At 42.2% G+C, this 9,903-nt stretch overlaps 2 protein-coding genes across 3 annotated transcripts in view; one reads left to right on the top strand and one right to left on the bottom strand.

The window, feature by feature from the left end:
* The window catches only part of LOC130382388 (b(0,+)-type amino acid transporter 1-like), an 8,161-nt gene extending 5,298 nt beyond the window's left edge, over positions 1–2,863 (top strand). Inside the window, exons 4-6 of one of the 2 annotated variants that reach the window (XM_056590101.1) lie at positions 401–525; positions 708–795; positions 1,142–2,863. In XM_056590101.1, the coding sequence (XP_056446076.1) occupies positions 401–525; positions 708–795; positions 1,142–1,372 (444 nt within the window). In that variant the 3' untranslated portion in view covers positions 1,373–2,863. The remainder of the gene's footprint in view (positions 1–400; positions 526–707; positions 796–1,141) is intronic. The other variant, XM_056590102.1, reaches the window with a different exon arrangement.
* Positions 1,387–5,876, bottom strand: adprs (ADP-ribosylserine hydrolase). Its single transcript, XM_056590103.1, has 6 exons — positions 5,526–5,876; positions 5,135–5,231; positions 4,700–4,907; positions 4,320–4,507; positions 3,883–3,983; positions 1,387–3,635 (listed from the first exon to the last, which is right to left on the bottom strand). The coding sequence occupies exons 1-6, from the start codon at positions 5,710–5,712 to the stop codon at positions 3,268–3,270; spliced, it is 1,149 nt and encodes a 382-aa protein (XP_056446078.1). The 5' UTR covers positions 5,713–5,876; the 3' UTR covers positions 1,387–3,267.
* Between the last annotated feature and the right edge of the window lie 4,027 nt (positions 5,877–9,903).

The raw sequence follows: 9,903 nt of genomic DNA, 5'->3' as shown, positions 1-9,903 counted from the left end.
CCACATCGCTGGTTTCATTCTTACATGAAAACAAACTTATATTAGGATTTCTGATGATAATAGTGGTGCTTATGATGATAATGATGGTGGTGGTGGGGGTGTTTGTGGTTATGATGTTGGTGGTGCTGAGGATGATTTTTTTTTTTTACCTTTATTTAACCAGGTAAAAGTCTCATTGAGATTAAAATCTATTTTTCAAGTCAATACATGTTTCATACAAACAAAACGCACAATTTACGCACAATTTAAAGACAGTTCTGGGATTTCAAGGAATTATACACAACAATGTCCACTATTCCCTTAAGTACTTAACAACACATGATGATGTGTTGTTTATTAAATGGCAGTTTAAATAGCTGTAAAAATGTGCTTATGTTTTGGTTCTTCCTTTGTTTCATAGCCAGATATTCTCGCCATGGCCCATGTCCACAGACTGACCCCCTCACCTGCGCTGATTTTCACTACAGTCATCTCTCTTCTTGTGCTGATTCCAGGGGACTTCCAATCCATCGTTAACTTCTTCAGGTAACCAGTCGATCCCATAGGCCTAAATTGATTGATTCTTAAAAAAAGTACAAGAAAAAACATTGATTGGTTCCTTATTTAAGAATTATTATTTAATTATTATTCTATAAGGTTATAGTTGCATTTTAGGGTTTCTTTTTAACACAAATGTAAGGACAGTAATATTCGGTCTTTCTTTTCAGTTTCACTGCCTGGTTTTTCTATGCAATCACAATTTCGGGACTCCTTTACCTCAAGATCAAGAAACCTGAACTGCCTCGACCATACGCGGTATGGTGGTGGTTTAAACTCACATGAAACCTCATGGTTCAACGAAACTCATTATTCCTACAACAGATCCCATGAAAATGTTACAGCAGTAAAATAACAGAAAGTGGCTTAAATTATGTACAAAGATACATCTTGATGATATTGCAATTAATCTGTCAATTGGGTATTTTTAAATTGTTAACCTAATTCATATACATCACCTTATGCATCTCATATTCATACCAAACATGTAAGTGAGCCAAATGAAACACATCTTTAAACAATCTGCATCAATACATGCATACATTTCCGATTTTGTAAATGCAAGTGATATTGTAGAAAATACATTCCTCTCTTCTCTTCCCAGGTTCCTATCATCATCCCCATATTGGTCCTCCTCGCAGCCATCTTTCTGGTGCTGGCACCCATTATAGACAATCCTCAAATTGAGTATCTCTATGTGACTCTATTCATCTTCAGTGGGATTTTAGTTTACATACCAGTCATCCATTACAAACTCTGCCCGGGTCTATTGACCAGGATAACTCTGTTCCTTCAACTCTTCCTTGAGGTCGCTCCTGCGGACAAGAACCTCTGAAGATGCAAAGATAGAAAGGACTGTTTTTTGGTTTGTTTATCTTACACTGGCTATGTTTAAATCGGCTCACCTGTGCCCTCATTCCCATAGCACTTTTTAGTACAGTTGGCGTGACATGTATTGGTTGCATAATCAAGAAGACACGTGTGAGATGTCACCCTGAGAAAACTAATTTGCATAAATAGCTCCTATGTGCAAACCATCTCTATTGGATGACTCCGATGACAGTGAAAACCACTGCACATCCTGGGATATAGTGCAGATATGTGTGCTGTACTGAAAAATTATTTTTGACAGCACTGGAAAATGCTGACGCTCCTTAAATAGTGCAGTAACTGTGTCACTCTCACTACTAAAATATCTAGGCACTATTACCCTTAAAATATGTTGACACAGGTGATGGGAAGGAAGAATGAAAAAAGTGAGCACCTCTGGCCTCAAAATCGATTGATTTGAATGAAATTAGGAATATGGTTACCAGTGTATTTCTTGTTATTCACAATTTTCTATAGACGTTTATATGTGCAATTATTTTATGTGATTGACCTGTACTAGAAATGGGTATTCAAGCTCAATTTGTTACCCATTTGTTTACTGATGTCAAACATCAACATCATCCTTCTATTGTGTTATTTTAAACACCAACCTTTTTATTAAAGAAACAATTCAGTACAAACTATTCTGTTTATGATACCAAACTTGAAATGTGAAAGATGAAAGCTTTGAGTAAGGAATTCAATGTAGATCACTGTGTCACACATTGACCAGGGTAATATAAGTTCTCTTTAAATAACCAACACATAAGCAATTCTTCCAGAAGATATGAGGCGGCAATCTTCTGAGAACCTCTTGATGTACATTTTTGAGTTTTGCAATGTATCAGTCTGACCTTGGCTTGACAGCAATTTGTTTACAAGTAGATCACAGCCTTTTGTATGCAAAACAACTCTGGCACTCATGCTCTTGACCCTTGTCAGATTGATCTCCAAAGAGGAACAGAATATGAACTTACAAGATCTTACAAGGCTTTTAATCTACAGATCTGATTACTGATAAAAACTGGACCCAGTGTAATTGAAGAAAGCTCAGTTTCGATCTAACCACACCAGTAAAAAATTAAAATGGGATGTGGCACCATGACTAGGCAGCAACCGTTCTGAAATATACATAAAAGTTTATTTGAGATGTTACGAATTACACTGCAAGTATAGAACATTGATTTAAATTACACTGTTGGAAAAAGACATTTTAAGTTGTGGAATCGCACTATACCCCACAAATGAAGTAAATGTAACAATAAAAAGAAACACTGACAACCGTTAAGGTTCACCATTAAACAAGTCATGGTCGATTCATACTTGATAGTGCAACTTTGACATGCCAAAATATTGTTCATCAGAACCACAAGGAGGATGGAAATAGGGTAAGGAGAGGTGTGCTATGTAAACAGTGGGAGTGTATGTACACACTATAATTATTATTTATCTGAAGGATAATTGTAATTTTGCCAGGGAGAGCCAGCTGTGCGGATCCCTACACTTTTCCTATTTAAATAAGATATACGTGTGGCTTGCAAATTCTTAATTTCTTTCAAATTGAACCAACCGATCATTTTGGTTGCCATGAAATTCTGGCACACATGGCAAATGACCACAGTTGATGAGGCTTTTAAAGCAAGAAGCAACCGTTTAACAATTATTAAATTCAGTTAAATAATTTTCTCATATCAACCGGGTTATGTATGCTAAATCAGGAGGAAATCGTTAAGCTGGGCATATAAAAAAATAAGAAAAAACACTTGTTTGTGTAAGTGACCTTCGCCCATCCCTCGCCCCCCTTGTCGTGTCTCTTTGTTCTAGTCCGCTGGCCTCGCTCCCCGCTCCTCTGGTGGAGCCTCAGAGCGGTTCGTCCCCGGTCGCTGGTGCTTCGCCCCCCAGGCCTCCTCCCCTGCCCGGCGCGCTGGCGCCCCCTTGGGCCCGCTGGTGGTAGAGCGCGTGCAGTCGCTGCGCCGTCACCTCGGCCTCCTTGGCGCCCTCACAGCACTTCATCCAGGCCTCGGGGATGACCTCGATGCCGTAGTGGGCCCCGGCGATGGCGCCCGCCATGCAGGCTATGGTGTCCGTGTCGCCGCCCAGGGCCAGGCTGTAGGCCATTGTCCTCTCCAGGCCCCCGTAGTGCGGCGGCAGGCTCTCCCGCGGCTGCAGGCAGTGGAGCACGCAGAAGATGGCGGTGGGCACGGAGTGGAGCGCTGCGATGCCATTACCTGGGAAACGGAGCAAGACAGAAAGGAAGGATAGAAGGTGAGGGAAGGAAATCGAATGGACTGCAACCATGCCAATAACAATGTTCCTATTGCAGACAAGAAATAAGGTGCTGCCTCAAAATAAGTTCAATTAGAGGAACTAGTCCCAAAAAATTCACACATTAAACATTGCCATGTTTTATATGGCTTTCAGTATCGGATTAATTTAGTTATTATTTTTGTAGTTCAAATTGTTCAAAACACTTACCCAGTTCACATATGACCTCCTCTATGCTGACCTTGCTCCTGTCCATAAGGTCTCTGAGTCTATAAAGACGCTCGCAAAAAGGCTTCTCCGCCTCCTTCAACCTGGAGTAAGAACAAGCATACCAGAACTTCAAAGGTTTAATGGGTTCCCACAATCGTTGCAACCTTGGTGAAGAATGACCGGACACCTATATAGACCAGGAGACAATCCGATGCAAACCAAACATGCGTTCATTTTTTTTCATAGAAGGAAATTGTTGCCATCTATCTTTTTTTCAGATGCTGTTGCTTCGTAGTGAACGAACATCACCATTCGTAACAACAACCCCAATACTAATAAGAACCACAGCCCCACACGTGTTAGCACTAAGGAGGCCGCTTGTCTCTGATACAAGCATCGACATCAGCTTCATACTGTAGTAATGCAGTGACACTCACGCCCTGGCGTCGTTGCGCGAGGCCTCCTCGTCCTCCACTTCCTCCATCTCGCTGATGAGCTTATCCAAGAACTGAGCGGGCAGCTCTAGCGCCCCCTGCAGGGACAGGTGGACGGCCAGGGCCTGCAGGACCGCGCCATTATAGCCCAGTGAACAGGAGTGTGTCAGCATGGCTCCGGAGCGGCTATACTGTAAAGCACAGGGACATAAGACCATTTTAGTAAGTAAATAAATAAATTATAGTTATTTACATTAGTTCACATTTGAGCGAGCACAAGCTAATTTGATTTAATTTAAATGACCGACTTCCATCACTCTGATGGCTTTGTGCCTCGATGCAGCATTTTCCGTGGTGCCACGGGGGTTACATGGCAGGCATACCTTCTTAACGTCGGAGAGGTCTGGGAAAGCCAGTGCAAAAGGAGCCACTCTCATTGCCCCACCATTCCCAAAGGAGCCGCGGCCATTGAACTGGTCCCTGGCGGGCTGGTAGACGTCGCTGAGCTGCGAGGAAGACAGCTTCTTTAACACCTGGATCACCCCAGATCCGTAGCCCCGACCTGGAGCCAGACTGTACTCCTTAGCGAACCTGCAAAAAGTGAGAGCGCAGTTACAATCAGGTGGTATGGTTACAGAAATGCAACACATTTAGGTGGCCACATTTAAATTGAAAATTGAGAAGTAGCCTTTCTGGTAAATCTGTTATATTTGGGAGATCCCATTCACATAAACTTGGAACTGGGCTACACAACATTGATAATAAAGACAATACAATTGGCCTTTGTTGCAATTGTGTGAAATTACTGCATAAATCACCTGCGAGCCATGTCCTGTTCATCAAAACCAGCCCTGGTTAGCAAAGATTGGACCACACACCGGGCCATTGCAGTATCATCACTGTACTCAAGGGTACCTGACAACACACACACACACACACACACACACACACACACACACACACACACACACACACACACACACACACACACACACACACACACACACACATCAAACAAAGTAATAGTATTTTAGACTCCATTGAATAATGAACACAGATGTTAGGGCAAATATTTGGGACTACAAGCAAAAGGGCCCAACGGAAAAAGTCATTGTCACACACATGATGTCATGTCACACACATGATGTTATCGTTTCCACTTGGTGACAATCAACTATCATACGGAATTGTATATATTTTGGATCTCACCATCTCCTTTAGTCTCATTGTCCAGACCATTCAAATGCCTCAAGACGTTTTCCATGGGCACCTCCTCCGCTCCCTCAAACTCGCCGCCAACACAGTCCCCCAACACAGCTCCGACCAGTGCACCTTTAAACCGAGACAAGGATGCCATTCCTCCGACGCCAACTGCTCTAACAGCCATCGTGTTCATTCATCAGTAAAATATCAAAGATTTTAATCCACACCATAAGGCTGACCCGGTTTGCAGACTGAGAAAATATCAGCAACAATCCACTCGAGTATGCATTCCCATCCTGCTTCCTGGTGCCGCTCCATCAGAGGTCCGTGTTGTTTTTGTTTTGTTGGTTTCGGTACTTTATTATATTACTTTAAATCGGAAAAAAGAACGACCAGTATATACAACATGGTACTGAACCATGTAGATGTATCATATTCATAAAATAAACGAAATAACTAACTAACTAAATTGCCACGGTTTTAACAAAACGGAAACGACATAATTTGGGTGGGACCATTGGACCTCCTACCTAGAACAATATGAAGATGTTTTTGGTTTGTGAAATATATGGTATAAAAAATAATCATTAATTCATATTCATATTATCATACTATTATATTTATATATTTATATATATATATATATTTTTTTTTATATATATTATAAATATATAAATATATATTTATATATTTATATATATATATATTTTTTTTTTTTATATATTATAAATAATGAATATAATCAGTGGTGTAGTCTACGTGATACGCAGGTATACGCCGTATACCCACTAGGAACGCACCAGGATTTGCGTATACCCACTTAAAAATGGGATACGTATCAATCGTCTTGTGACAGATCTTTCACTTCTGTGTTTATTTTTCGCAAATACCGGTTGGGTAATGGTATAACTGCAATAAAATACTTTAAGCAGGGGAAATTATCTCCTACATTCACCATTCATAAAATTCCCCCTGCGCGCTCTGCCCTGTCTCTGTAACGAAGCGCGAAGCTGCCCATGCGTGCGTCTGCATGCGCGCGTGTCTGTCTGTCTGTCTGTCTGTCTGTCTGTCTGTCTGTCTGTCTGTCTGTCTGTCTGTCTGTCTGTCTGTCTGTCTGTCTGTCTGTCTGTCTGTCTGTCTGTCTGTCTGTCTGTCTGTCTGTCTGTCTGTCTGTCTGTCTGTCTGTCTGTCTGTCTGTCTGTCTGTCTGTCTGTCTGTCTGTCTGTCTGTCTGTCTGTCTGTCTGTCTGTCTGTCTGTCTGTCTGTCTGTCTGTCTGTCTGTCTGTCTGTCTGTCTGTCTGTCTGTCTGTCTGTCTGTCTGTCTGTCTGTCTGTCTGTCTGTCTGTCTGTCTGTCTGTCTGTCTGTCTGTCTGTCTGTCTGTCTGTCTGTCTGTCTGTCTGTCTGTCTGTCTGTCTGTCTGTCTGTCTGTCTGTCTGTCTGTCTGTCTGTCTGTCTGTCTGTCTGTCTGTCTGTCTGTCTGTCTGTCTGTCTGTCTGTCTGTCTGTCTGTCTGTCTGTCTGTCTGTCTGTCTGTCTGTCTGTCTGTCTGTCTGTCTGTCTGTCTGTCTGTCTGTCTGTCTGTCTGTCTGTCTGTCTGTCTGTCTGTCTGTCTGTCTGTCTGTCTGTCTGTCTGTCTGTCTGTCTGTCTGTCTGTCTGTCTGTCTGTCTGTCTGTCTGTCTGTCTGTCTGTCTGTCTGTCTGTCTGTCTGTCTGTCTGTCTGTCTGTCTGTCTGTCTGTCTGTCTGTCTGTCTGTCTGTCTGTCTGTCTGTCTGTCTGTCTGTCTGTCTGTCTGTCTGTCTGTCTGTCTGTCTGTCTGTCTGTCTGTCTGTCTGTCTGTCTGTCTGTCTGTCTGTCTGTCTGTCTGTCTGTCTGTCTGTCTGTCTGTCTGTCTGTCTGTCTGTCTGTCTGTCTGTCTGTCTGTCTGTCTGTCTGTCTGTCTGTCTGTCTGTCTGTCTGTCTGTCTGTCTGTCTGTCTGTCTGTCTGTCTGTCTGTCTGTCTGTCTGTCTGTCTGTCTGTCTGTCTGTCTGTCTGTCTGTCTGTCTGTCTGTCTGTCTGTCTGTCTGTCTGTCTGTCTGTCTGTCTGTCTGTCTGTCTGTCTGTCTGTCTGTCTGTCTGTCTGTCTGTCTGTCTGTCTGTCTGTCTGTCTGTCTGTCTGTCTGTCTGTCTGTCTGTCTGTCTGTCTGTCTGTCTGTCTGTCTGTCTGTCTGTCTGTCTGTCTGTCTGTCTGTCTGTCTGTCTGTCTGTCTGTCTGTCTGTCTGTCTGTCTGTCTGTCTGTCTGTGTGTGTGTGTGTGTGTGTGTGTGTGTGTGTGTGTGTGTGTGTGTGTGTGTGTGTGTGTGTGTGTGTGTGTGTGTGTGTGTGTGTGTGTGTGTGTGAGTGTGTGTGTCCAGTCCTCCCATATTAATGTGTAAACCACATAATAAGTAGTCAACAGAAGACAATGTTTTAATCCCATTTTATATCTCCTTGTTACTTTTAGATGAGAACCCCTGGCCAGCCTTTCAGACTGGGTGTCAGGCTAGGGAATTTAAAAACAGGCATCCTTGGTTAGAGTGGAGGGGAAAAGAGTTAGGTAAATGTCAGCCAACATACAGTTGGTATACACAATTGAAATTCATAATGTTAATCACTATGCAAATGAGAGTATAGCTAATTCATGGTCATTTTTAAGGTGCAGTAATTTCACACTTTTACACAATTCAATTACTGTATGGTATGTTAGATAACAACAGTAAGAGCTCAAATTAGAGCAATTGAAAGAGTGAAACATTGGAGCAATTGAAAGAGTGAAACATTAGTCTCCTGTCATCTCCTTCTCATGCACTGGTTAGCCATGGTTGTAAAGAGTTCATTAAATTATTTTGAGTAGATTTTGTCCTTGTTTAGCATGTGCCACCTATTGCTACTATAGATATACAAAGGACAACTCGTCATTTTTGCGTTGTATTTGTTCATACTGTTATTAAAACGGATAAACCTACTCAGCTTTCCATGATTGCTCAAAATCGTTATACTCTTAAATCAGTGGGTTGTAGACCCCTGCGTTAGTGAGTGTGGTGCGACACCCCATAAGTCCCACACGTACCGGTGGGACGGGATTGTACGAGGCTGGGAGGGAATCATCACAGAATACCCACTACAATAAAATAGACTACACCACTGAATATAATTGATATATACATAGAGGGATTATCAGTCTACGTCACTCCCCGCCCTACAGCGCATGTCGTTTGCAGAAAGAGACGAGAGCCGCCCGCAATCATGTCTTGTTGTGCCGTTGGTTGCAAAAACCGTTTTAATAAGAATAACAAAACGCGGAAGTTCTACAGGATACCATCAACTCGCACCCCATTTAAGGCAAACAGGAGACGTCTTTGGTTAGAAGCTATCAGAAGAAGCGATTGGAACGAGCAGATTATTAAAAATGCAACAATCTGCAGCGATCACTTCATATCAGGTAAGCCTTAGCTATCAAGCTAATCAGTAGCCTACCGTTGGTTCTATAATGAACACAATTAGTCCTACACATATAACAATGTTGAACGATTGTAAACAATAGAGTAATCGTTCAAATCATGAGAGCTAATGTAACTTGGTTCAGTGTTGCTAAATTGCGTTGCTAAACTTTTGTAACTGTAACGGTTTCTAAGTGATGTAGGCTACCACATGCTAGGCCAGTGACATCTATCCAACCATGACGTTTTGTAACTACCGTAAGTCACTGGAATACACTTTATTTGTACAGGAGAGGCATCTGACAACTTCAAGAGTCCTGACTTTGTCCCGTCAATCTTCCCCTCAACCCAGTCTGGCCAAGACGGGCGGTAAATATGATGACTTCCATGCATGGGCGTCAGTTTGGTTTGAAATGTGCTGGGGACAAACTCTTTCAGGAGTGCATTTTCCGAAGTGCATGAGGATGCACTCTCTTTAGTGCAGGTAATGAAAGGTTCTGAAAGACGGCGTAGCTAATTTCTAATAAAATGAATACAAAAAAACTGTCTGGCACATTTTATGAAGAAAGCGTTTCCAAAAAGCATTGGACATATGACCCACAATATTCTGCTCCATTTCAGGCTAAAAATGACTTGATTGTCTGATGCCTCATCATTGCATCCCAGCCAAACAGTATTGGTATAAGTACCTCATTCATTGTCCAAGCCAGGCTGGCAGCTCATACAAAAATAATTAAGGGATAATGTAGGCTATAGAACGCCGGTCATTATCGGGAAAATAAGCCCTGACAATAACAGGACACCGATTCAAAGCGGAGGGGTCTTGTCGACTGGCGTTCAATGCATTATCCCGCTTAATACTGCCGTGTTCTTTAGAAAAGGTACTTTAATCAGGATCGCTTTTAGCTCACTTTATTTGGTAAAGGT

Source organism: Gadus chalcogrammus, chromosome 5, assembly GCF_026213295.1.
Source record: "Gadus chalcogrammus isolate NIFS_2021 chromosome 5, NIFS_Gcha_1.0, whole genome shotgun sequence".
NCBI lineage: Eukaryota > Metazoa > Chordata > Actinopteri > Gadiformes > Gadidae > Gadus > Gadus chalcogrammus.
This window is presented reverse-complemented; position numbering and strand designations above follow the sequence as displayed.

Bases quoted from the DNA above. Each gene is read 5' to 3' on its own strand.
- adprs (XM_056590103.1), bottom strand. From the start codon at position 5,712: ATGAACACGATGGCTGTTAGAGCAGTTGGCGTCGGAGGAATGGCATCC. The intron at 5,232-5,525 runs GTGAGATCCAAA...GTGTGTTGTCAG, and splicing joins CAATGAGACTAAAGGAGATG to GTACCCTTGAGTACAGTGAT. The intron at 3,984-4,319 runs GTGAGTGTCACT...TTCTTACTCCAG, and splicing joins TCGCGCAACGACGCCAGGGC to GTTGAAGGAGGCGGAGAAGC.